The following is a 26307-nucleotide window of genomic DNA, read 5'->3' on the forward strand; positions in this document are numbered from 1 at the left end:
GAATAACACGCTAGTAATCGGGGGCACGTTTTGCAGTCGCAGCTCAGACCAGCAGTAGATCGACGGTCCGCTACGCCCCGTCGCTGACTCATGTGTTTGAAAAGCCCCGAAATAGAGTCCCAGACTTTCCAAGCCTAGTAAGCCCCAACTTCATCTCGGCGAAAAGTTACGAGGGACTTCTGCACCCTTGCCTCATGTTCAGGTCACCGACCAATCCGTTCATAGAAAGCGCGACCCAGATCGTAACGACTTTTGCCATTTTTGATTTCCGGGAAGGGGATTAAACTGGAAGTCTTCTCTAAATTTACAATATAGGTGGCGGGCGGGGGGGGGGAGAAGAAAGGATCGGTGGGTTCGTAGGTTCCTCCAGCTAATCCACAACATCAAAAGCGCCTCGACTAAATTTATAATTTAAACACTAATTAATTTTAAAATAAATAGAAACTGATCGACGAATTCGAAGCCAGTTTCTACACATATATCAGGAGCTGCGTGAGGTAACTTTTATTTTTTATTTTTTATTTTTTCCATTTTGTGATCATGGCAATCCAGCCTTGTTTCTTGTCTCTTATTCCAGGCTTTTCCGTGCACTTGCCTCTGACACCTCTGCCAGCACTGAAAGAGCAAAAAGCCAGAAAAAACACAGGAAAAATATCATGAGCAACAATCCATGTTGTAGCCATGGAATTCAACTGCTGCAAATATTCAACCTGGGATTATGACACCACCCTTACTACTACTCTCACTCACTTGCAAGGGCCACCACCACCACCACCACCATCACCACAATCACTCACTTATCTGTCGTTTGCCAGTGGTTTTCCTGGTAAACCTCTATTTACAGACCAGCTCGCAATTCCATACACCTGCCATGCAGAATTAGTACTAGGGGGTTTTTCAACGAGGTGGTGATTTTGAAGTTCAGATGATGAGTGTCGAAGATCTTGCGCGGAGTGGCATCTAGGATGTCGGTTACGTCCCAATTCATCCAGCGAACACACTTGCAGCAGCAGCACCCAATTGATCTGTCACGTCGTCGTCGTTGTAGAAGTTTGGGCTGGAAGATGAAGAATAAACTCACTCCAACATTGTCAATACTTCGGATTTGAAGAAGAAGATGTGTATTACTACTCCTTGTATTACACTTCCCTCCTCCTCCTCCTCCTCCTCCTCCTCCTTCGCACACTGCTTTGCATCTGCTCTTCCTTTCTGTTTTGAGAGTTGTGGAGCCATCACCTGCTTTTTTTCCACCGTCCAGGAAAAAACAAAAAAAAAAAAAAAAAAAAAAAAAAACACGATATTACAACATGGGACGAGGTGGAACGAACTCACTCTCTTAGACAAAACCTTGTTTGAAGGAAACGAAAAAGAACAAAAAAACAAAACAAAAAAACAGATCTTTCTCCTCTCTTTAGTGCCTTTTTCATGCGATGTTTGGGGTATTTCCCTTGAAATTTTTAACCTGGAGGGTGGTTGGTTGGTTGGTTTAAAGGGTAGTCTGATAGAGAGGTGGAAGTGGTGGGGATTTACAAAACTTGGGCATGAAATCACTTTAGTTGGCGTAATCAAACGATTGATTCGAAACTGAGAGCATGTGCAATGAATCAAATGAATCGAATTCCCATGTGGTTCTGATAATGAACGGAGTCCTGTTAGGGACTGTTCTATTTGTGGCAGCCATTCCAACAGTGCATGAACTCGGATCGATAGATGAATGAATGGATAATTTTTTGGGGGAAATAGAGAAAATAAGTAGCGTGTGTGTGTTTTGTGTATTTTGGGAGTAGAAAGATCTAGAAGCTTCTAGAAACTTGCGTCTGCATTGACCCCTAATGGTGTCGGAGCCCCATTGGTTCACTTTCCACAGCACAGCATACTGATTGTTTGTATTTTTTAAAAAATGATTGATATGGAAAAAGGAAAAAGATATAAGAAATTAGGATTTTTTAGGTTTTTTTTTAATGGTGGAGTATGTGGTGAGCGGCTCTATTGTGAGCCACATAGCATGTTTTAATCATTTATTTTTAATAATAATAATAATACTAACATGAACTTGATTTAATGTTCTCGCAATACCACTGCAAGAAAAGGGTCTTTGAAGGTCAGACCAATCAGTACTTTTGTGGGAACTATTTTCAACGCGTAAGGATTCTGGAGCACTACAACCCAACGCTTTTGAATACATACACGAGGGATTTTGGATTTTATTTATTTATAACTTTTGTATTGAAAAAACCTAAATGTTATTAATCTGATGAATTAGACAAACGATTAATATTTATTTTATTTTTATTTTCTTATTGCTACGTTGATAAAATCTCTTTCAAAGTGGATTTTAAAATGCTAGAATGAATTTATTTTCACAACCCAAAGACACAATCCTGAGACCAAGCTGTCGAAAGTTGATACGCAGAGGAATTTAACAACCAACACTTTCAGATTCGTCACATTATTACAAGCAGAATCCATATTCAGGATAATATCAAATTCAAAGTAAAAAAATGATCTAAAACTAGACGCAATGCTGGCACAGTGAGTGCGTGTTGTTGTACGCTCAAAATCGAATCAGAATGTAAGGATATATCAAAGGTCAAGTCAATACCCACCAACAGTAGTTTTCACGATCCTCACCACAACCAAAACCAACATTTGCCAGTTGGCTTGCATGACCACAACAACAACAATATCACAAGCACTAGAAAATCGGAAGTTGCAGAAGTCGGAGGGGAGTTGCAGAAGTCGACGGCTGTTCACACGGGCATCAGAAGCGCGCGGGGAGGGGGGACATGGAACAGGGAGCCGGGGGCATGAAAGAGTGGGAGTTGGTAAGAAAGCCACAGCGGAGGAGAAGGAGGAGCTGTAGATAGACTGCAGAAGAGCAGTCCAGTGAAGTGCAGTGTAGAGTAGAGTAGAGTAGCGGGGGATGTGTAGTAATAATAATAATATTAATAATAGTAGTAGTAGTAGTAATAATAGTAGTAGCGGGATGTATGTGTGGTTAGGTTTGGCACTAGAATCGTGGCACTAGAAAGCGCGGAGGAGGCTTGGACCCAGCATCGTCCTCCGCAACATCACAGCGCCGCTACAAGGCTGGGTGGGTCGCAGCAGGACGGTGGTGGATCCACAAGGGGGCCCAATTCTACCCCAGCCCACAGTGGATCGATGATGATCCGCAGCGCAACTTGACCGCCGCTCCCAGCATCAGGGAAACGAAACGGGGAGCAGGGGACCCGGCGAGGAGGGGGTTTCGACGAGATTTTCCGGGCGACGGAGGGGCTCCTGCTGATAGAGTTCATTCCTACGTCTCCGAAACTTCCGTCTCACACTCTCTCTCTCTCTCTCCCGTTCAGTGCATACACCGTAAAAACTGGCTAGCTCATCGGCTTGGATGAGATGAGATTAGATGGGACGCTGGTAGTAGCGAGAATGATGTCTTTGACAGTTCTTGGCTTTTCGTTCCATTCTTACTTCAGCATCTGTTATCCTTTCCCATGCGGACGGGTGGGTGGGTGGGAGTCTGGCTGGCCCTCTCAGCGTTTTTTTACGGTGGCTCCAATGAGGTCGTTTGGCCTGCACATCCTGTTGCCGGTTGCATCGGAGCCAGCCTTGCGTGTGGGGATGTTCCTGGTAATTATCGGTGCATCAGCGCTTATAATAGAAGTCTAGTTACGTGGAGAATTCACGTCGATGAACTCTTTGCGACAGTCGGTGACTGCCGAATGGGGACCAAAGGTCAGTGGACTTGACTTGGCGGAAAAGATGAGTACAGGTGCATGCCCTCTGGCGGAACTGGATCATTTGATTAATGAATCTGGTGATTTCGCCTCGTTCATGCTTTGCCGAGAACCACGGGCGCATTACGTTTGATTAGACTGGCCTGGAACATGAGGATGCGTTGGAAGCTGACGCATGGGCCGGCGGCACCGTAACTTTTCAGCCTTGTTAAGTTGAAAACCAAGCCAAACAGACCGTATGGGTTGACGTCCACCGACATGACGAATCCACCAATGCAGTGCTAAATCTGTGAATTGCTGCTAAGCAGAAGGTAATTGCAGCTGTAATCGAGTTGCTGTTGGCATCCTTCCGGATCTGATGAAGATGCTGGCCATGATTGCGATGCAGTAGAAAGGTTTATATAGCCCGCTCAAACACCGTTTCAGATCATCATCGACGAGTGCTTCTTGCGGCTCAGTAACCAGTCTTGTACAGTGTATTCTTGTATAGACTGATAGTCGAATCTCGATACAGATGAGATGATAGATGGGACCTCAGTTGTCACTGTTTCTCTGATCGACGTTGTCCTTGATTCATTTCTGCAAGTTATCTGTATTCTATCTCCCTGCTGACAACTAGTTCCGGAATTGTGAAGTCGTGAGGGTGCTCATTGCAATTGTAGTACCTGTGCACAAGTTGTGAGTGTTCTTTGAACCCTACTTCACTCTTTTGTTATTTGCATGCATTTAGTTGATGTTCCATGCTTTGATTTTAATCGTATTGAACCGGTTTAGCTTTGTCGATGCTACAGTCATTCTACAATGAAGGTGATTGTTTGTAGAACACTAGTTTTATTCGATCGTAGGTAAACTGCAGGATGTAACAACTTTGTACACTTTCTAAAACTGTTGACATGTTTGTGGTGTTGATATAATTACAAATTTTCATTTACTTTGAATTTTTGAACCAACCTATTGTTGTTCTGTTATTCATTCAACAGATAATTGTTCATCTTCAACATGTATGCAATTATGACTTCAAATCAACTTCTTTAGTCACTTGACTTGTGTGCAAGTCATGCATTTGAAGAATGTTGGGTTGGATTAAAACTTGAAATCTTACACATTTGTGAATGATGTTTTTCATGTTATGATTATCAAAAAATGAAATAATTATTTATTGATGTTTTGTCATGATTTATATTCAATACAATTAAAATACATTTGAAAATATTTGAAATAAATGTGTAAGATTTTTAAGTTTTAATCCAATCAAACATATCTTCAAATGCATGACTAACATACAAATCATTGTGTGAATTTTTTGATGTTATAAAATTAATATCATAAATATAAATGTTGTTTATGTTATATATATATATATATATATTTAATTTTGAGAGTTTGATCATATGTGTACGTAGAACTTATCTTATACAACTTAAACTACAACATGCAATAATTGTGTACGTGAAACTTATCTTGTACAATTTAAAGTACAACATGCAGTGTAACTACTAGATATGATGCCACATATACCAGTAATGTGTTGTCTTTGCATCTCAAATAGCTGGAGGTTGTTGTAGGATTGTTTTCCAAAGAGAGTATTAACCACTCATTCTGACGAAGTTTCATTAAGTTGGGTTCCATACTAGCATGTAATTTAGATAAGTTTATTGACATCATCAGTCGTCCAAGTTGTAGAGAGAGTTGGTGTTCCAATAGATTTGAGTTCGAAGTGTTGATGAGTTTGAGACGATGATTCGGTGGAGACTAAGGTGGAAAGTGGTGTAAGTTTAGTATTTACCGGTAAGCAATAATCTCTGGTGAGAGAGAGATAGAGAGAGAGAGCTAGGAGCTGTCTGTGTTTGCATGAATTGGCGCCGGCAGGTGTTGGGTTTGCCAGCAAGGGCCTGCAAGCAACAAAGAGGGGGCGTCGAAATAATCTCTGAAGTTCGCGAGACGGAAGAAAGGCCAGCCAGCGGGGTGGAGCTCCGCGAAGACGCCTCTGGAGTACGGGGTACCTGCCGCCTTTTATGGGCGATGACATAATTCATAGTGCAGGCGTCATCGTCCAAGGAATTCAGTATGTGAGAGATTGACATCTCGGTAGGTGGGCCAGTGGAGGTGTCTCAGGGGGAGGGCAGAAGACGGAAGTTGCCTCTGGGAGAAGATGAGAAAATAAGTGGTCGTTGATATGTAGGTTTTGACTGCAGATTAGGAGAAAGGCGGACTGAGAGCGGCGTCAACTGCACTAACGTCAGCAGAGAGCATTAAGGACACGGGTAAGGTCTCGATGATTCCCAAGTCTGCTTCATCGATTTTGCACAGCCCCACACCTCTCCAGAAACACTCTCATGCTGTGTTGTGTAGGGCTGCTTTGCGATGAACTCGAGGGTTGTGCCCTTACCCAAACTATCTGAATGCAACCACCAGCTACGGATCATCCCTGCCAACCTCGCTCGCTAGCCGCAGCAGCTACCGTGTCTCAGGTAGTTCCTGCATCTAGAATAAACCCTAGAGTTTGTCTTTTTTCATTTGGCTTTTGAGTTGGCCAATTAAGCCGCAGGTACGACGTGGTCAAGTGCCGCATCTGCAGCTGTTAAGCAATACCTGGTGTTTCTGTGGTCTTCTTGTAGCATTCGTCGCCCCGCGACACAGAATCGAACAGTGTCCTAGATTCGAGGCATTCATTCATGCCTTCATTATCCTTTTTCTGACCTCTGTTGTAGCGACATTGAGATAGATCTCTACACAGGAGATACTCTCGGTATGGACGAGCAAGTCTAGATGATTCGTTCATTCTTTTTCCAGGGCGCCTATTTCCTTCTGGACTTCGTTCAGGAATTTTAAGTGGCGCTTTTAGTTCTTGGCTTCATAAACCCTAGCGTGATTCCTGAGCCTGACGTCTTTACTGAAGCCTTTAGAATCGCTTATCGAAGCGTTTTAGCGTCTGACAACATTGTGTGGGAACAGAGCTGCAAATCTGGTCTCCGGTCTGTTTGTCGACGGATGTTATCTTAACTTCCTCGCTGTAGTAGTACCCTCATCGGCACGCCTGGATTGTCTGAAGGCAGGGAGGTAGTTTGGGCAGATCTCACAAAATTAATTGAACCCAATCCTGCAAAACGCGCCATCGCGCGCCAGTGTGGTAGCGATTTCATTCGGAAGTTTTGCGTGTCGCGAAGCGATTCTGGTCGGATTCGGTAGCGTTGATCCGAAATCCTTAGGTAGCCCATTTGATGCTGTTAGTATCTCAGCTTCAGCAGTTCTTGGGGTAGATGGCAACTTTATTTCAGAAACCTTCAATAAGACCGGTCAGCAGTTGCTCACTTACTTCAGTAAGGAAAAGTCGGTGTTCTTTGCACAAGTGCGTCGCTTTGAAGACTCTCGAGCTTCTCCCTTCAATCAGCATTCGAAGTGTGGAATGCGCCTAACTCTGTTTTGCGTTCATATTGTCTTGAAACGCACTAAAATCCGGAACTATTTTTATACTGAGCTAGCCGTGGGAATGTAGGTAGGATCTACGCAACTTCGTGCAATCGGGGTCTCCAGAACCCGCGAAGCTTGGCACAATCCACGACGTCAGGAATCTATGACAGTTCGAGGCGTCTCTGATGTGAGTCACTAACCCGACTCTCCGGTTCCTCAAAGTGTACTTTGGAAACTAGCTTTAGAGGCTTTTTCAGAGAAATAGATTACCGAGCTCGCGACGCCCTCGATAAGAGCTTGTAGGCGTTCGTCTTGTGAGCCGGTACGTGACTATCTGCAACTTTGGTACTCACATGTTACCTCAAATTCCTCTACGGCGTCCACACAGCAGCGAGAAATGGGCACGCATTCTTGTTATTCGTAACTTGGTTCATGTAGTCCGGTGAGACTACTAGGTTCAGACGCTGAGGCGCAGTGGTGCTAAGAGAAGCATTTACATTGGTGAACTGGAGTGGAAGAGTAGAGTGGAGGAAGAAGAATACCAAGTAGCCCGCGGACTTCTCTTTCAACGCACCCGCCCTGGTGGTTGTTTTCTTCCATTCAAAAGGTATGATTTACCTCAATCACGAACTCTTTCGAATCGAGACGCTGCCTGCGATTCTTTCTTGATGATGGACCTCTTTGGAATTGCTGCGAGAGATTGCAGCTGCCTGTGTGCAAGAAACACCTTCATTGAATTCCAATAGCCTTCAATGTACGCCTAGGAGCGCTACATAAAATGATCGCGGGGGACACAAAAGTGAGAATTCTAGAAACACTCAATTACATTATTCGTATTTGGTGACGGTGACTATGTAAGTTCGCTGTATGGTACTCTAGGGGGAGTTTTTATTTTTATTTTTTATTTTTTATATGTGCTCATTAGCAAAAACGGTTTTCATAATCGCAGCCTTGAATCCTTGACCTGTTGAACAGGATCCGTGTTTGAAGAATATGACCCAAAGCTTTCATTCAACGAACCCCAGAGTTTATGTCACAGTACCATGACCTGAGCCGTGTTGTCGAAATCGGTGTTAACTTGTTAAGACTCGTACGTCCCATCGCTTACCAGACAATCCATTAACAGAACATGAGTATGGCAGTGGGAGCGCGACACTCTCGGTTGCGATAAGTTGTGAAATATTCCAGTGCCAGCTATCTGTCTGCCTGTCTGCCTGTCTGCACGGCGCTTGACACAAAAGTCTCTTTCTTGCAACCGTCAACTATTGCTGCCAGTCCTCGTTTCCAAGTTTTGTGAACCCAGTGACGAGGATTGTGCTTCACGTTGCAGTGACTTTGAGCTTAATGGAGCTGGTCATCGAAACTGCTTGGCCACATCTGGGTTGCCTTTGCTGGCATCTGCTGCAGTTTGACCGCCCATAATTCACGTGGCGTCTTTTCAAGCATGCCTGTGGAAGAGAGAGGTCAAGGACTTAAATGGTACCACTATACACACACGATTTTATTGAAACAAACTAGACGGGTGACATAGTGGGGAAAACAATTTTTCCAAGTCTCTGAGCTGGGGTTGATGGCACAAAACTGTGGATGATCACATTTTGATGTCGATGGCGAGCAGGTATCACATCTTGATGTTGATGGCGAGTAGGTATCACAACTTCATGTTGATGGCGATGGCTGCTCATGGCATTGCTACTAAATTACAAATCGAGGTGACGATGATAGGGATGAGAGCTGATTGTGTTGCATGAGTGGTATTGTGCAGCTGAGAGCCAATTTTATGTGAGGGGAAGCTTTGAGCCATTAGCTTTACCAAATCTGGTGTTACGTCTGCTCCATGCGACATGTCAGACGCTGGGGGGAAGCCCTGTGGGAATGAGAAAGAGCGATCCCCGGATGGTAATACAGGTGCTGATTCGGGACTCGATGATCAATACGACTCCGGCGAACGCATGGAGAGCCCCAGTTCGTCCAGACGACAAGAGTCTGAAGTGCGGAAGAAGGCCAAGGTTGAGGGGGATACCCGGCACCCTGTCTATCGAGGGGTTCGCAAGCGGCCCTGGGGCATCTGGGTCACTGAAATCCGGCGACCCAAGAAGAAGTCTCGCATCTGGTTGGGAAGTTTTGCGACGGCGGAGATGGCAGCTCGTGCTTACGATTGTGGTATTTGCCAACTTCCAGCAGATTTTTTTCATTCATCTGCATTTGGGGTCGTAATTGGCTCATAAAAATTGAGATATGACTGACGATTGATGTCGTTGGTGTGAATGTGGGGTTCTTTTGCATTGCAGCAGCTCTGGCTTTAAGAGGGAACGGCGCTCTACTAAACTTTCCAAAGATGGCGAACTCGCTTCCACGACCAGCAGACCTCACTGACAAGTCTATTCAGGCGGCAGCCACAATTGCGGCCAACAATTTCGCACAATTTCGAAGTGAGATAGACGTCTATGGCGCATTGCCAACACCATTTTTTCAGTTTTCCTCGTCGAAAGTAGACTTGGATCACCTGAAACACGACTCACCGTGTCAGAATCCAAGGCAATCATCGAAATGCACCACATCCACATTTGTTACAGGAGCAAGAAGCTTGTCGCAGAGACTGACATCTAACCCAATTGGGAACAAGTCCACCATTCCATCGTCCCAAATATCCTCTTCAAGTGAGCGAGCGGACGAAGCAATCCCGCATAAAAGTATAGCCAGCACTGGCAAGTCTCAGACTAGGAGTAAAGAAACTGCAGAGTCACTTTGTAGAAACAGAAGCAACAGCGGTGCGAGTGTTACTGATAGAGAGACGATGGAGCATCTGCATCATCATGCCACTGGAGGAGAAAATCATCCACCATCTTCTTCCCCTGGCGCCCAACAGGTAGTGTTTGTCGATTCAGACGATATGTTCGTAGTGGGATTATCTAGCTTGTGCAATGCTATGTGCATCCCACCTCCAGATCCAGAGCACGCCCCCGAAGCGGATGGCGAGGAGGGTTCGAGTACCTGGGAGCCACATCTCTGGAGTTACTGATCAAATTCAATTCAACTCACAACTTGATGATGAAGAATAGCAACATAATGTATCTAGATCATTGTAGGTTCCGAAGTCCACATTTAGTTAGCATGACGAAAAAGCTTGGAGATGTCACACGTTCTGAGTCTCCATTTCAGTGTGGCGGTGCCTTACGAAATGCGAAGAAATACAAGACTTTTTAGTGCTTCGATCCCTAATGTATCCCTTCCATGTACATTTGACATGTCGGCGTGAGTAGATCATTTGAAACTGACTCACAATCGGAACTCTTTTATTCTCTTTATTAGACAACATCACTGAGCTTTCCTCAAGTGAATACGCCAGATTCTTCGCCCACAAGTATTTGAAACTAATTCCCGGCTTTTTATCTTAACTCAGAAAATTAGTGCGCTCACTGTCATGTTCCCTTGCCAGACCACTGAGTTTCAATCAATCTCCTCAGGCCGGCACACATGCCAGAAGAACAAAGCGTCTTTCGCCCAGCCGCTGAGCAGGGAAAGTATGACGTGAAAGGATACGCAGCTGGCGGTACACGGCAAGTTTAGTTTCAGGCGTGCTATTGCCATCTTGAGAACACGGTATTTACAAACACGCAGAGCCCCGGGTGCCTAATCATGTCTGCAAACTTTGAGACTTAGAAGAGACTCCGAAACTGAGTGAAGACATTCCTGGCCTTCTGCACACTCACTCAAGTACGAGGAAAATAATTTTTGGACCTAATGCACCTCGAAGACCACGGTCAGCTATGTGCACACCGTGGAGATCGTCACGTCGGGACAGCACGCCAATTCACGGCTTCTCTCCAACATTGAATTCTGAAGCCTTGAGGTACTAGACTCATGAATAAATATAGCAGCACTCTTTGTTTGAACCCAGCTGTAATGCTTTAAGTAAATAATGTGGTGTCAGAAGGTAAATACTGTACTGGTAATAATGAGAATTCGAGCCTCATATATTGAAGGTCCCTGGTGACTATCCCAGACAACAATAACATAGAGTACATGCGAACAGTTTCAGCAGTTTGCGGTCAGGACGATTTAGCATGTTTGGATGTAACAAGTCCATTTGGCATATTTATAACTCTGCAGCAAAGACAATCACTCCGTGTCGAGAACAACTGAGTGCTATCCAAGGGGAAAAAAATAATCGACTACCGTAGCAGCTTTCTCTTCATTGCTATGTCGTGAAGCCAGTGGATAAAAGTTAAGCAAGCATTGAATCTTGAAATATATCCATAAATGTTACTCTTGGGCGGTCTGATGAAACCATCGATCGTAGGATAGGTACACAGCATGCCTCAATGATCTTAAAAGAACTGTATACATTACAAGTTCGAATAATTTTTATGAACCAAACATCTTGGGCAACCAGGACCACACCAGTCTCTGACGCAGCAATAGCGATTTACACGGCACCGCTCATTGCCTTTTGTAATGTCAGCAAAACCAAGTAAGCACTCTGTCGCATGGTTTTTATTGCACCGGATGTTGCAGGCCCTGACATATTCTGCAGAAAAATTACATTGCAAGTAAGAAATGACTACCATTTTAGCTTCGTCACTCGCACCAAATTATCAAAACTACTCAACTACTTAAGCAATGAGACATCTTTCGTTCATTACATCCAGCCATACTTTAAACCCATGCTTTAGAGTACTTTAAAGGGAACAAGATTATTCAGCATACCAAATTAGTATACAAAGCAATTGGTTTCGAAGAAACTCACTTGCTCGAGTTTTAGGCGCTCAAGATCGTAGCCTTGCTCGAATGCTAGTGTCACCAACTGCAAAAAAACCAAATGAAACAGTAATCATCTCGTACTTCACCAACGTTGGTGGAGCTACATCTGCTACTCCTGATGAGAACCCAAAGAGACACGATCTTTCTTACTTGAAGACATCCAAATACCAAATGACGCAGCAAATTACAAAGAACGTAAATTTGATTTTCCTCGGCTTACTTGATTGACAAAATCATCTGAAGGTTCATCTTCTCTCTCCTCTTTGCTAGCGTCAGGCTCGGGTCGAGACCTTTCCTTAACCTAGAAACAGATGATCGAAAAGTAGGAAGAACAATCAATTAGGGTCATTGCGGAATTTAAAGTGACATCGACTGAAATCTAGATAAACGATTCCATGTGTGCCTATCATGAAGCAAAAACGGTGATGCGTTACATCAACGTGGTTGAACACTATCAAAGGACATGGAAGAATGAGTACCTGGGCCAATGTCGAGAAAACAAGACGAACCCATGAAGATCGCACCCTACTCTCCTGCACATTATAAATGCGTTATAAGCCAGCCAGCAGCTTCAAGTTTTGGTCTTATAGTAATGACCAAAACCCTACCTTTCAAATTTTTGCAAAGTGACAGATATCAATCAGGTTCAAACATCGACCCGCAGTAATATTACCTCGCTCATGATTGGATCGTCCGAGTACCGCTGGTTCTGGATCGAAAATGCACCTGTCAGGGATCCTTCTAATAAAATGAGTTGCAGCTGCAGTTCTTTCAGTCCGATCCCCATCGCGTGCGCCTCCAAACAGGTTGATACAAAATCGTCTACTGCAAGCTGTGTGCAACAATCAAGGATGCAAGTACTAATCAATAATCAATCATCGGATTCTTGATACAAAGATGTCGAATCCCCTCCCAAACGAATTTTAGCAAATTCCAGCTGCTCTTGGTCCTACGTGGTTCGAAGTGCAACAGACAAATTGCCTGTGATTTAGAAAAACGAAGCCTTGCTTTATGGGAGGGCAATTTAACAGTACCTCGAAAGGTTTTCCTAAGCCTTCTATTCGGGCCTGGAAAAATGCTCGCTGTATCTTATATGCAAGCTTATGAGCCCGTATATTTTGCTCCATAGCTTGTTTCTCTGCAGGATCTTCAATTTCGGGAATTTCTGTAATGTCTGGCATTTCTGCGCCAGTTGGCAGTCGCAGTGACTCCTGTCAAAACAAACACTTGGACCTTAGTGGACTGACGCGTATTACAATTTGAAGGCAAAAATTTGTGACTTGTGAACATGTTTACCGAAAACGAGAATCCTCGGCATCCTTATGATTTCTAAACTGCCCATAAATTCGTGTCCATGTTAAGCTCCACGCCAACCTAAAAAATGTTGAGTTTCTTTACATTTAAGTGATGAAAGATCTGAGATCCTCTTGAACTTTCTAGATTTACGATAATTTCATTTCGTGAACAAAGCTCTCGAAGTTACCACCACCAATAGGCAATACTTGTCAAGCAATCTATTCACCTATTCTACAGTATTATTTGAACAAGTTTTACTGAAACATCTAGAAGTCTCAGGCTGTACACCTCCACATTGTACAATAGTATAACAAGATGGTTCAACATCCACAAACTCTTCAGATTGGGTCAATCCACCCGTCCCCAGCAGCAGGAGAAAAACAAAGCCAAGTAAGGCGAATTGGAAAGGAATGCATACTTGTTCAGCTACGATTTCTGGCGGAACTGCGGACATCTCTACAGTAGGGGGAGCCTCTGACACAACAAGTCGGTTTGCCGCAGGTCCACAGTCAACTGAATTAGCCACAAGCTGCACAGCTCTCGAGACTTCGGACAAAGCTGCAGAGATTGACGCCAGAGACTGCGATAACTCTCCCAAAGAAGCTCGCAATTCAGAATTTTCTCGCCTTGACCTATTTAGCTCCGCGCCATCTGATAAGTCGGATTGTGGTAATCCAGCGCCATGGTGACCCACAAGATCTTCCTGGCTATGGTGCCAGAACCTTGAGTTTTCAGAACCCTCGGAGGAAGACTCATGATTTTCATCATCTCCCTTGGAACAGTGCACTAATGGTAAGCACTCTCTTGAATGGCTATGTCGAAGATAAGGAATCCTTAAAAAACTACTAGACAGCGTGCTATTCATCTTAATCCGTAGCGAGCTACTACTCACAATCAGGATTTGTGTAACCCGACATGAGGACGCTCGAATTGCCAACTCCGCAACATTGCTGCAGGGACTAGTCATCACCATCCTCCCCATCGCCAATCTTTCCATTCTCAAACCGCCCCCGACTGAATTTCTAGTAAACATTGTACATAACTCAATAACACTCACACAAAAGTCTTCCTGTCTGCGAATTTGGAACCCACTCGTCGAATGAGAACGTGAACTTGAACCTCAGCAATGCAGAGAGAGAGGATAGAGGAAAATGGAACACCATTCACAACAACAACAACAACAACCCATCAGATTACGCATCCCTCCAGCAACTACTGCGCAATCCAATACTACAATGTCGTCGTCGTCGTCGTCAATGCAACTGTCTAAGTTTTTAACTGCAAGGTAGTGGGGACCAACACTGCGATGGTGGGCATGGCGAGGTGAGGAAGACGTAGGTTAGGTAATGGAAGTGAGAAGGATTTGGTGTGGTTATCTTTGGAATGGGGAAAAGGGCCTCTTTACGTCCCTGTACAAGCTTTTTAGAGTTCATTGCATGCGACCAGAAAATTTATCTCAGAAACGCTTCTCCTTCACAACTTTGCAGCATGATCTATTTGACGATTCTGCGCATTCTCGTTGTCATATTTGTTTAATTCATATACAAATGTATGATTGTATAAGACACGAAAGAGGCTTAACTCTGAGCTAAACAAAATTTGTAAATAGTACAATCCCTGGTTCCCTTCTTCTCCACAAATTCTAACAATGCATCTATTTCTATGATGCTAATTCTATCTCCAATAACCTGATGGCTCTTATCCACCTCTCAAGTTCAGTCGTGTGGTTGTCAGTTAGACAGATTGATACTGAAAATCGGTACCCTGGAAAAAACGTGATACAATCTTCTACATGATTGAGAATAATCTTATGAAAAAATGTTACATTTTCAACCTAAGGATGGAGATTTCGGCTCAAAAATACACCATCACTTTTGATTAACTAGCAATTATTATTTGATAATTCCTGACTCATTGACATTCTTCTCTTTGGTATATTCACGAATTTTGTAGTCAAGTTCAAGTTGCCGAAAATAGATCACAGGTCGACAATGAATTCTGATATCTCACCTGGTTACCCCAGCCAGGTGTGGCACCCGCATCTAAAAATTATTTGTAAGTTCAAGATCTTGTAGCTAGGATGTGCTTCCAAAGAATGACAGGCATCTAATAAAGATCTCAATGTGTACAAAAAAGACCTCCCATGTTGGTTTCATCACCTAAGCAACAAGCTGACAGCCTCGGTGTCTTTCAGTACCAATACGAAATTAAACATTTACCACTAATTCGTTTCTTATATTGACATAGCTCGTTGCCACGCTAAATCTAGTTCACAACAATAAGCAGCAAATGTCTGTCCAAGTACTGAATTTCTCATCATCAATGTCTACATAAACAAAATTGTAAATAATGTAGGTCAAAACAAGAAGTTGGATTCTAAACTGCATGCGCTGCCATTTAGACAGACGATAACTTGCTTAGCAGATACGTCTTGATGAATCCAAAATGAAAACAACCCCTTGTATATAAATGACGTGTATGCGCTAAGGTTAAATTGAGATTTAGGTGGGGAAGTCACTGAGTTGGTCAAAACTAATGACGTGATCTACTAATGCCCATTCCTATCAGTAAATAGGTGAGGCAACACCTAAAACTGAAAGATAGAAATAAATTCACTGTATTCGAGTCCTCCACTACCATCCAAATTAAATACTGCTAATTCTGCAAGTGATCACTTTTAAACCTTTTGACGCTTTGCATCAGGAGCCTCCCTAGAAGCAGCAGCAGCAGCTGGAGCTTCAATGGGGTCTTTGCCTTTAGCACGAAGGGTTCCATTCACAAAAGCTGCACCATGGGAGGCTATGTGTTTGCTGGTAAGATGACGCCCTGCTCTAGGTTTGGGGCCCCAAAACTCCTCAGGATTGGGCAGGAACCGGGCCACACCGGAATTTAAAGCCTTACTTGTGGCGGATTGCACCTTCTTGAAGTTCGCCTACACATCAAAAATTTCATGGAATATTAGAGACAGGGATGGAGAAAGCCAATGATTCAATGATGAAGACTATGATCAGGAGAGCTACAATAGGTATGAATGATACTGCAAAGACATTATTAACAGCAGGATCTCGCCAATACATACTTCTATTTCAGGTTCTTGGCTCAAAATCACTTTTCCTGGGGTGTCTCCTTGGGTCTCCTTGACTGGGTGATCCTTGACCTGGGAAGAGATGAAGACCAGATTAAAATTGCCCGAGGAACTCAAAAAAATACAAAACAAAAACAAAAAAGTCTATAACACAATTTAACAGAGCATGGAATAACATACAATACTGCAGAGAGTATATTAGTCGCCTAGTAGACCCCAGTGATCTGCTCAAAGCTTTCTCCTATCAACACAATGGTTCACAAGAAAAATGTATGCGACATACCCAACAACGCATGATGTCCCAGAGGATTTCCATAGGAGCATCTGTCTTTAGTCCCAATGGATTAGCATGAGTGCCTGATATGCGGTACCCAGCATTAACAACTGCAGATCGAAAGAGAGTTGCCGAAGGGGGAGTGCACTTGAGTGTAGCACTCATGGAATGCAGACTCACGTAGAGTGGCACGTCATTTATCTCCTGCAAAGAATAAACTACCGGTTAAAGACTTCCAACATCAAAACCAATATCATTTGTTCTGTTTTGTGAAGCAATGAGAGAAGGAAAGGCACGTTCAGAGTAACAATTATGCTAACAGCATAGACACGACTTGCCGGGAGTAGTAAGCACGCGTCAACATATTAATACAAGACGTGCCAGGGGACATCCAAAGGCAAAAAAACAGACTAATTTATGCAGCTTTATCTTCAACTTAGATACAAAGAAATGTAAACTTGCCTCAGATACACCCGTGAGAATGCTGTGGATTTTGTTATAAGCTGGATAACGACTCTTCATAGATGTAGCTTGTTTAAGCATGGAATCTACCCAGTCTGGATCGTGAATAGGATTGGACCAGATTGGACCTCCAAAATTATGGTGTTTCCCACACTGCTTACAATCTGGAGAAATTACTGGGCCTGTTCCAGGCAAGTAACGTGTGCTACCTTGCCTTGTCGCAACCCTTCCCACAGGTTGCAAATGGAAGGAATCACAACCGACGCACTGGTACACATACGAAAGCTTGCTTGGCGATTCCTTAATCGCACTTGCTGATCTGGATACAAAAATGTAGTATTCATTTCCCACCGCAACACGCCGACAAACCACAAGTTTTTGACTTACAAAAAAAAGTTCTTGACTTACAAAAAAAAAAAAAAAAAAAAACTCTTTCAGTACTGAATGAACAACATACTGACAAGGACAATTCAAGAATGAAAAGTGACAAAAGACATGCTTCTCAAAACAGAGCATCGTCGTTAAATATTAAACTACTGAAAAAGCCTCTCAACACATAGGAAATCATATCATAATGCATATGGCACAGCCACTACCTTTGATGTACCCAAAACATGAAAGGAAGAAGATTTTTAAAATAGTAATGATAGTAGTAATCTTTTTTTTTTAAAACGATATAACGAGTATTTTAAACCGCAAACATACGTGTAAATGCGAACAAACACTCGCACGTAGAAATCCACTGAAAGTGAAAGAACAGGTACTATGTGTCGCTTGTAACGATTTGCGTGAGCCTGTACAGAGGATTCGCCAAAATGTCACAATCCTGAGCTGATAGAATGAAAAAAACACAGCTCTAACACTATATAAGCATGACTGCAGATTCACAACAAAGCAATAACATTATGCAGAACCCACTTTCAGCGGCAATCCAAACATCATCAGAATATATAACTAGAGCATATTCATGTGAATGAGAACGGTGGAAAGATAATTTAACCTCAATGCTAGCTAGCAAGATTCGGAGGGCCATTTCATGGCAGTATTTGCCTCGCAAGGGATATGCTCCATATCTATTTAACCCAAGTCGTGTCAAAATATTGAGTTTAGACCCATTCAAAAATCTTAAATGTGTCTTCTTTGCTACAAAAGAACACGAATAGCAGCAACGGTACCACGCATTCCACAAACACGCACATGGATAAAATGGGATACTAGCCATAGCATGAGGTAGATTGACCTACTTGGAGTAGCAAACTTCGCCATTATTTCCACAAAGCACAGCCATATCAGTAGCAGTGCATGATAGAAGACCCCCCTCGGATATAGATTGCACAGCCGAGTCCAAGAATATTGACGGTGAACCATAAGGATCCAGATCAACCTGCTCACATATGACCACCATTTAGAACAAATTAAGGACCATTTAGGACAAATTAAACTAATTGCTATTCTGTTTCACTGTCGAAAACCATGGACATGCTGATAAAACTAAAGAAACAATGAAGCTAAGGAAGTGGACGAAGGTTTCTACAAGATAAAAGTATGCAACCCCCTTTGACAAGACTCTAGATAGTAACATATCCAGAGAATAAAATAAGAATTCTAAGGTTAGTTATGGGACCACTTTGGAATGGATATGATACGTACCACGTCAAACTCCTTCTCGTGAGAGAGCATGTATATACGTGAATCAGCATGATTCGCAGTCACCTTTGCCAAGGCAATCTTTCCGTTCAGTCGAATGTTGCGTTCACAGGCCTCGACTGCAACTGCAGGGTTACACAAATTCACATCAATATATGCATAACACCACTCTAGATAACGCCACTTCATGTAGTACATGCCAAAAGAATTGGTTCCGATTCAAAATCTCCTCATTGTAGTAATCTTCGGTTTTAATTAAAGAATCTTAGTGCACGAATGAGATGAGGTTGTAACCAAAAAAGAGTACCCTTATCGTTATCACAAGCCACCACTGAGCCAACTTGCTCAACTTCTTTCGCATACCGAAGTGCCCTCAACCCTGAAGCTGCTAAAGCCTGCATTCCACGAAGACCACGAAGATGTTGGAATTGTACTAATCACCTTACATAAATGCTATATTCATTAATCCAATCAACTGAAAACACTCCACTTCTGGTTTGAAAGAAGTAATACCTCAAGAACGCGTAGAGGTTTGGCAATTTTGGATTCCTCAGCTGATTCAACAGGAGCTACTGATTCCTGTGTCTGCACAGATGGGCTAATTTCTGAATTCTCTTCAGATTCTAAAGGTGAATCCTCAGCTTTAGCTTCGGTTGACGAGGGAACAGAATTTGTGATATCTCCTTCAGCCACGGAAGCGCCCTGTTCTTGGTCATGCCCGTTCACCTTGCCATTCGCCGATTTTGAGTCCTTCTTCCGCGAAGCCTTTTTCAACAAACTTTCTTCATGCTCTTCTTGACGCTTTGCCGCAAATACTCGTAAGACGGCTATGGACATGTCCCTGTTCACTACCTTCACAAGGCGATCCCAGACCGACCCCTTCAGAAGCAAATTAACTAACATTCAACAGACTGGTTTTTCGAAAAGAAACAAAACTGCTATATATCAACGTAACCAAGCCTACCCAGGACTAACAACTCCACATTATTTCTACTCCAATCAATCCCGTTTCAATTCCTACAAAGATACACTGTTCAAGTAAACCTAACTTTAGAATAAACACACTCGTCATATTAACTGGTAATGGCCGAGTGTATTGTGTGTTCGGGAAACTTCGAAGTCAAGGGTAGATTGTGATACACAATCATCAACTGTCACGGAACGCAAACTCCCCGCCGTTCCAATACATTACCCGAGACCATGAAAGATACAGTTGTGAACGTCACCTGCGCTTTGTTGTAAAATACGTCATTCCCGTGCAACAAAATATCCGCCTCTCCTTCTCGCAAAATGGTTGGTTCCGCTTGATTCATAGGAGGAGGCCCGCCCTTTTTCTTTCCCGGTCGATGCTGCTGCTGCTGATTCTTCGTCCCAGCGCCATTCCCCTCGCCATCTTCCCCCCCTGCCATCTCCCTCTCACAAACTCCCGCTCCGCCCGCACTTCCCCCCAATCCCTGAAAACTCGACACACAGAACCTGCGGCTTATTTCGAAAGCTCCACGACTCTTCACCACCTGCTCTCTCTCATGCCATGCCCACCTCTCCGACGCCAGAAACAAAAACCCCGCCCGCAACCCCGCGACTTCCTGCACCGAATTCTTCTTCCCCGAAAAAAGTCTGCGAGCAATGACGCTACCGGAACAGGTCAGCAGCCATCGGCACAGCCATGGCTTCATACGAAACAGTGGTTCATTTCTCCCTCGGTCAAAACAGAACAAAATTCAGGAGTCGCGCGGCCAATTGCGAAGACGACAACGCTGAAACCAAGCGTGAGAAGATTCTCTCGCTTGACAGCGAGGGAGGCTTAAACCCTAATCCTCAGATTCTGCGCATTACTCGACCCCTGTCCCACTGGCCCCCCCCCCACCTCCGTACCTTTTTAGGTTACTTTTTAAAGTCGCTTTGTTCTTTTCTAATCTTTTTCTTTGTTCCTTCGGTGAGGTTGTGGACTTTCTCCGACTTTGTAATCTGACAAGCCTTCCAAAATATCCACACCATCCACTACTTGTACAATACTTTCGACCAAAAACGTTACCTTTTTGCTCTTTGGTTCACAAGATAAGAGGTTATGGTGGTAATATGATGAGTGGGTAAAGTAAAGGGACTATTTGACAACATAATACATGGTTAAATTACTTCAAAGTAAGAGGATATGAAGATCGCAACAAAAATGTTATGATACTTTGTGCATTGTTCTTTATTGTAAAATAAGTGAGTGTGCTTATCCGATTTCAAGCGCATTTTAGGTACAATTGTCTAGAAATTTGTTTATAGAACAATCACAATTTGATGAAAATGTAGTTTTAATGAATTTACAAATCCAAGAAAAAAAAAAAAAAAAAAAAAAAAAAAATCTTCTTCAAAACAATCTTTTTCTCTGTGTATATTATCGAATATATACCATTTGATGATAATTCAAAACATGGGACATTAATTTACCTTGGCAATTGCATGAACATTGTTTATGATCAATTTTAGCTTTATTTTTCAATCTCTACAAAGTGGTTGGAACTAAATAAAAAGTTGTCAATTCTTTTGCAAAAAGATAAAGAAAAATACAAATTATATACGATTCCTTCTATAAAAATTGAGTGGAGATTTTACATTGTAATGAATTTAATAGTTAGAAACGAATTCGAAACTTCAGATGGAAACTTCCTGGTAAGTGATGTAAAGTTGAAGGTATGTATTTAGACAAAATTTATTTTACAGGGTTATTGTCAAAATACTATATTCTTTTCTTCATACATTATTATTTAGAAAAGAATACAGTATTTTAGACAATAACCCTGTAAAATAAATTTTGGTATCATGCAGAGATGGATTTATGCATAACATATATACATATACATATACATATATACGGTAAGTTGTTACCTATTGTAAGACATGCTTGGTAAGGTATTGCACTTGTACCCACCTTCAATAAACATATTAAAGCTTATTTATGAAGTTACAAAAAAAGTTCCTTAATGAAATGAAAGATATTGTTCTTAATTGTTAGGTGTTGCTTAAGAAATAGTACATGTCTTTTGGTATTCCATGAAATGTGTGCACGTGGTCAGGCTTACCTTAAATTTGTTTGAAAATAATAGAGCTAGAAACTCTTTGATGCAGTTACATTAGAAACTCATTTTGATTGGTTTACATCAAGTTTTTGTCAACATAATGTTCTCAAATAGATCATCTGTAAAAACTTCTTACTTCTTTTCTACTCCATATACAATGGTTTAGAATCTTCTCCCATCTCTTATTACACAAAATATGAATCTCTCTCTCTCTCTCTCTCTATATATATATATATATATATATATTTATTTACACAATCACCCTTACTCTCTAATAAAAACAGCTTCAATACAGAAACAACTTTTAAAATATTCGTTTTTTTAGAGATAATATTTTAAAGATTTGAATGTTATTTGAGATTGGAAAGCAAACAATTCAGTTAAACCAGCTCTTGAACATGGTATTGCATTTGATACTCCAGACCTCACTATCAAGTAATTAAACATAAAGACCACAGTGCTACATCACTAACAAATAATTTAACAGTATTGAAATCTCCTAAAAGAATATTCGGAACACAAAATGAAACAAATTTAGAAGTGTAAACATTAAACGAAAAGACAAAAAGTATTTACAACATATATATATATATATATATATATATATATGTGTGTGTGTGTGTGTGTATGTATATACACACACATTCACACACATGCAGCTTGGTGATTACCATCAAGAAACCAAAGACATAAAATAAAAAAATAAATTACAAAGCATATTTAAATGATATATTTGAATAACAAAATATCAGCAACAACAACATCATTGAAATCGTTTCTATGATTTCAGTTTATCTATCTTCATTCAACACTAATGCTAAACAAACAAACAAACAAACAAACAAGTCACACAAACATAAACCAACAAAGGATATAAGAAAGTATTTCCCACCCAACACTCATTAACTATCCAAAGCAATACTCCATTCCGAATAATCAGAACTTGACGTATGTGAGACAAAAAACGAAAGTAAGAATAATAATAATAATAATAATAATACATTATTGACACAGGATGTAAAAATAGGTGGTTGCTGGACAAGTTCAATGAATTGGGTCTCACCAAGTTAAGATCAACTAATAACTTGCTAAAATGTGAGACCAGGTCACTATTCCAAGCTAAAGCTCGCCAGCTCGTCATCGACGTCCAGGTGGCGTTGTCCGACTCCCCTTCTAAAAGTCTAGCTGGCACCCCCGAACACGATCAGTGCCACGAAATCAGTGGTGGACGAATGCGGGTGCCAACACGTGGCCGTCCACTTGGCGATCGAGACGAAGCCCAGCGTCGCCGAATCCATAGCCTGAGCTTCGCAGTGCTCCCCTTCATATTCCCAGCACCGGAATCAGATCCCTCATTACAATTGTACACTTACCTACTCACTCACTCACTCTCCCTTTGTTTTGTAAGTATTTCTAGGAGTTCTGTTACCGATTCGTGATCGAAGAGCGGTGCCGCAATTTTGCGGAGCAAGGACCGAATCAGGAGTTGGGATTTTGCGGTGGGGAGGAACTTGAATCTGGGGTGTTGATCCAGGTGAATTAAACGAATACTTTTGCGGCCGATCAGGTCGTTGGAATTTGTCGGGAGTGGATGTTGTGGATCTGGTTCTGGACACAGTCCATCGTCATGATCGTTGGCAGTGTGATTTGTCGGTGATCTCTGGTGTTGTGGTGTCCAGGATTCGTGAACTTTTGTGTGGGCTTCTCGTCTGGCTTGTCACTCCAATTAGCCGTGTCTTGTTACGTCAGTGACTTAGGCCTTTGTGTGATCTCTGTGTTTCCTGCCTTGGGTACACGCTTGTGGATCAGCTAGCAGTTGGTTTTTATTGTGGTTGCTGAGTTGTTCCTGTGATGCGCGTATCTAGAGAACTGATTGTTTTCAGATATCCTGGATTAGTTATTGCAGTTTTCAGACTGTTTCACTTGTTCTCCATCCTTCTTCATTGCAACTTCGCAGTTGCTTGATCTGTTGTGAAGATGGAAAGCGTCAACTTTGAGATGTTGTTGTGTTTACGTCGTTCGTCTGATTTTTGTGAGGTTTGTTGAATAATACAGAATCCACCGGTGCTGATGTGCCTCGAGCTTGATCCGACACTACTTGTATGTGTGCAGAGATCTGATTGATTTTAGCGAACCTCTACAATGGCTAGTGAGAAATCTAGTGCAGATTTCCCACCCGAGCCTGTGGAAGTGGTGCACTGGGATGACACCCATGTTGCGACTCCAGCACCACCGAAGCTTGAGGATCTGGTAAAAGCCAACCAGAATCCGTTCGTGCCTTTGGAGGCTTTGCCTTCCTCAAAGGACAACGCGGCGGAGGCAGAGGCGGCCATGAAGAACCTTGGCTTGAAGGTTGACATTCTTAGTCTTTTTTCGCAGTATAAGTCGCATAGCTTTGTTAATATGAGCGTGGATGATTACTGCTCATTTAGGGGTTTTTGTCATCAAAACTCGAGGACACGAAGGTGGGTCATGGTATGTTAGCAATTGTTGACAATTCTATCTTCTTTTGTGCTTGCAGGCAGAGGGGTTGGAGCCGGCAGAAGAGGGAGGTAAGAAGAAACCCACTTCAGAAAAGAAATCCGAACCTGAGGAAGCAAATGTTCAGGTAGAGCGGATGGGCAAGGAGCAGCTGGACAAGGATGCTGGGAAGGAAGAGAAGCCCGAACACGATGAGAGCGCACCAGTGGAACAGACAAGCAGAGATTTTGATTTCTCGGAGAAGAAGTCTGAGAAACCTGAGCAGCCTGAGCAGGAGCAGATAGTGGCACATTGGGATGATACTCATGTGAAGATTCCTGAGGAGGCCAAGGTTGAGGATCTGTCAGAACAAAATAGAAACCCGTATGTTCCATTAGAGGCACGACCTTCTTCTAAGGATGGAACCGAGTCTGCGGAAGCGGCCGCAAAGAGCGTCGAGAGTTCAGAGATGCCTGAGCAAGAAGAATCGGGCATCTCGACAGAGCAGACGAGCAGAAAATCAGATATGGATGTGTCGGAGAAGAAGCCCGAGACTGAAGAATCGGGTATGCCAGTCGAACACAAAAGCAAGGATTTTCCCGCCTTGGAAAAGAAGCCTAAGCAGGAAGACCATGGGCACAAAGTGCACAAGGTAGAGGAGGGCATGAAGAAGATTCACATTGATGAGGATAAGAAGCATATTGAGGCAAGAGAGAAGTCAATTGTTGTTGATGATGAGGATGTGATTGACGGAAAGCAGGCCAAGAAGCACCAAGAGACGAAACTGAGGGAAGCATTTGAAGAGGAAGAAGGGAAAGAGGGGAAGAAGCACACGAAGGAATTTGATCAAGTGGAAGAAGAGGAGATGGAAGACGAAGAGAAGAAGCACAGGGAGAAGCACAAGAAGAAAGACCTGGGATATGAAGGGAAGGAGGTGAAGGAGAAGAAGATGGAGCATATTCAAGGCGATGGGAAGGAGGAGGAGAAGAAGGAGAAGTATGAAGAGCATGTGGATAGCCATGGCAAGGAGATCGAAAAGGAGAAGAAGGACAAGCACAAAGAGAAGGATGATGAAGGTGTAGTGAAGAAGGATGAAAAGGAGGAAAAGCACAAAGAGGAGGTTGCTGAAGGCCATGAGAAGGAGAAGAAGGAAGAGAAGAAAAAGCACAAGGAAGAGGACGCTGAAGGTAATGAGAAGAAGGAGAAGAAGAAGGAAAAGAAGGAGAAGCTCAAGGAGGAAGACGATGAAGGCAATGAGAAGAAGGAGAAGAAGAAGGAAAAGAAGGACAAGCACAAGGAAGAAGATGCTGAAGGTAACGAGAAGGAGGAGAAGAAGGAGAAAAAGAAGGAGAAGCTCAAACATGAGGATCCTGAAGGTAATGAAAAGAAGGAGAAGAAGAAGGAAAAGGCGAAGAAGCACAAGAAGGAGGATGCGGAAGGCAACGAGAAAAAGGAGAAGAAGGAGAAAAAGAAGGAAAAACATGAAGAGGAAGATGCTGAAGGCAATCAGAAGAAGGAGAAGAAGGAAAAGGAGAAGAAGCACAAGGAGGAGGATGCCGAAGGTAATGAGAAAAAGGAGAAGAAGAAGGAAAAGAAGGAGAAGCACGAGGAGGAGGACGCTGAAGGTAATGAAAAGAAGGAAAAGAAGGAGAAAAAGAAGGAGAAGCACGAAGTGGAAGATGCTGAAGGCAATAAAAAGAAGGAGGAAAACAAGGAAAAGAAAGTGGAGCACAAAGAGGAGGACGCTGAGGGTAACGAGAAGAAGACCGAAAAGACGGAGACGCACAAGGATTAATGTGGAGAAGCACTGAGAAGTAGATGAAGAAGGTAATAAGGAAAAAGGAGCACATGGAGGTTGTTGCAGAGTAAGATGCCGAAAAGGATGAGTGAAACAAGTATCACTCTGAAGGCAATGTGAAGAAGACGGAGAAAAGGGAAGGTTATGGGAAAGAGTTGTTGAGAAAGAAGATTGGTTTCCAGGTACACTGGTAGGACTCCTGCTGGTTCCAATTTTGATATGCCTGGTCAAGTTTCAGGCTTTTTGTAGAAACTTGTTACATAAAGTCCATTGTGAATACCGCCACCTTGAACTCTTCTTTGAAACTC

At 42.7% G+C, this 26307-nt stretch overlaps 4 protein-coding genes across 37 annotated transcripts; 2 read left to right on the forward strand and 2 right to left on the reverse strand.

The window, feature by feature from the left end:
- Positions 1 to 4314: 4314 nt before the first annotated feature.
- Positions 4315 to 10367, forward strand: LOC112293403 (uncharacterized). 33 transcript variants are annotated; one of them, XM_090257099.1, is made up of 9 exons: positions 5880 to 5998; positions 6087 to 6205; positions 7231 to 7332; positions 7537 to 7752; positions 7852 to 7944; positions 8121 to 8235; positions 8476 to 8624; positions 8911 to 9308; positions 9437 to 10367. In XM_090257099.1, the coding sequence occupies exons 8-9, from the start codon at positions 8990 to 8992 to the stop codon at positions 10165 to 10167; spliced, it is 1050 nt and encodes a 349-aa protein (XP_090113225.1). In that variant the 5' UTR covers positions 5880 to 5998; positions 6087 to 6205; positions 7231 to 7332; positions 7537 to 7752; positions 7852 to 7944; positions 8121 to 8235; positions 8476 to 8624; positions 8911 to 8989; the 3' UTR covers positions 10168 to 10367. The 33 variants fall into 33 exon arrangements, with proteins under 33 accessions (XP_090113207.1, XP_090113212.1, XP_090113223.1 ...); XM_090257084.1 differs by having other exon boundaries at positions 7534 to 7944; XM_090257102.1 differs by lacking the exons at positions 5880 to 5998; positions 6087 to 6205 and adding an exon at positions 6825 to 6943.
- Positions 10368 to 11215: 848 nt separating this feature from the next.
- LOC112293402 (uncharacterized) lies at positions 11216 to 14801 on the reverse strand. Its single transcript, XM_024542735.3, has 7 exons — positions 13624 to 14801; positions 12944 to 13120; positions 12583 to 12741; positions 12389 to 12442; positions 12130 to 12210; positions 11896 to 11952; positions 11216 to 11676 (listed from the first exon to the last, which is right to left on the reverse strand). Exons 1-7 carry the CDS (start codon positions 14236 to 14238, stop codon positions 11575 to 11577), a joined length of 1245 nt encoding a protein of 414 aa, XP_024398503.1. The 5' UTR covers positions 14239 to 14801; the 3' UTR covers positions 11216 to 11574.
- Positions 14802 to 15486: 685 nt separating this feature from the next.
- Positions 15487 to 20456, reverse strand: LOC112293118 (tRNA (guanine(26)-N(2))-dimethyltransferase 2). Of its 2 annotated transcripts, none has more exons than XM_024542229.3 (11): positions 19900 to 20456; positions 19187 to 19525; positions 18981 to 19068; positions 18677 to 18798; positions 18271 to 18410; positions 18027 to 18099; positions 17732 to 17820; positions 17027 to 17345; positions 16574 to 16768; positions 16285 to 16362; positions 15487 to 16137 (listed from the first exon to the last, which is right to left on the reverse strand). In XM_024542229.3, exons 1-11 carry the CDS (start codon positions 20347 to 20349, stop codon positions 15883 to 15885), a joined length of 2148 nt encoding a protein of 715 aa, XP_024397997.1. In that variant the 5' UTR covers positions 20350 to 20456; the 3' UTR covers positions 15487 to 15882. The 2 variants fall into 2 exon arrangements, with proteins under 2 accessions (XP_024397997.1, XP_090113238.1); XM_090257112.1 differs by having other exon boundaries at positions 19187 to 19521; positions 19900 to 20042.
- Positions 20457 to 23095: 2639 nt separating this feature from the next.
- LOC112293120 (uncharacterized) lies at positions 23096 to 26284 on the forward strand. Its single transcript, XM_090257113.1, has 3 exons — positions 23096 to 23275; positions 23854 to 24093; positions 24263 to 26284. Exons 2-3 carry the CDS (start codon positions 23884 to 23886, stop codon positions 25994 to 25996), a joined length of 1944 nt encoding a protein of 647 aa, XP_090113239.1. The 5' UTR covers positions 23096 to 23275; positions 23854 to 23883; the 3' UTR covers positions 25997 to 26284.
- Positions 26285 to 26307: the final 23 nt, after the last annotated feature.

This window comes from Physcomitrium patens, chromosome 16 (assembly GCF_059467195.1).
Source record: "Physcomitrium patens ecotype Gransden chromosome 16, ASM5946719v1, whole genome shotgun sequence".
Lineage (NCBI taxonomy): Eukaryota > Viridiplantae > Streptophyta > Bryopsida > Funariales > Funariaceae > Physcomitrium > Physcomitrium patens.

Excerpts from the sequence above, each read along its gene's own strand:
- LOC112293403 (XM_090257081.1), top strand. The coding sequence starts at position 8,990 with ATGTCAGACGCTGGGGGGAAGCCCTGTGGGAATGAGAAAGAGCGATCC. Across the intron at positions 9,309-9,436 it reads AGCTCGTGCTTACGATTGTG|CAGCTCTGGCTTTAAGAGGG; the intron begins GTATTTGCCAAC and ends TTTGCATTGCAG.
- LOC112293402 (XM_024542735.3), bottom strand. The coding sequence starts at position 14,238 with ATGTTTACTAGAAATTCAGTCGGGGGCGGTTTGAGAATGGAAAGATTG. Across the intron at positions 12,742-12,943 it reads GCTTAGGAAAACCTTTCGAG|CTTGCAGTAGACGATTTTGT; the intron begins GTACTGTTAAAT and ends TGTTGCACACAG. Across the intron at positions 11,677-11,895 it reads AGCGCCTAAAACTCGAGCAA|AATATGTCAGGGCCTGCAAC; the intron begins GTGAGTTTCTTC and ends ATTTTTCTGCAG.
- LOC112293118 (XM_024542229.3), bottom strand. The coding sequence starts at position 20,349 with ATGAAGCCATGGCTGTGCCGATGGCTGCTGACCTGTTCCGGTAGCGTC. Across the intron at positions 18,799-18,980 it reads GGCTTGTGATAACGATAAGG|TTGCAGTCGAGGCCTGTGAA; the intron begins GTACTCTTTTTT and ends GTAACCCTGCAG. Across the intron at positions 16,138-16,284 it reads GCCAAGAACCTGAAATAGAA|GCGAACTTCAAGAAGGTGCA; the intron begins GTATGTATTGGC and ends TTTGATGTGTAG.
- LOC112293120 (XM_090257113.1), top strand. The coding sequence starts at position 23,884 with ATGGCTAGTGAGAAATCTAGTGCAGATTTCCCACCCGAGCCTGTGGAA. Across the intron at positions 24,094-24,262 it reads TGAAGAACCTTGGCTTGAAG|GCAGAGGGGTTGGAGCCGGC; the intron begins GTTGACATTCTT and ends TTGTGCTTGCAG.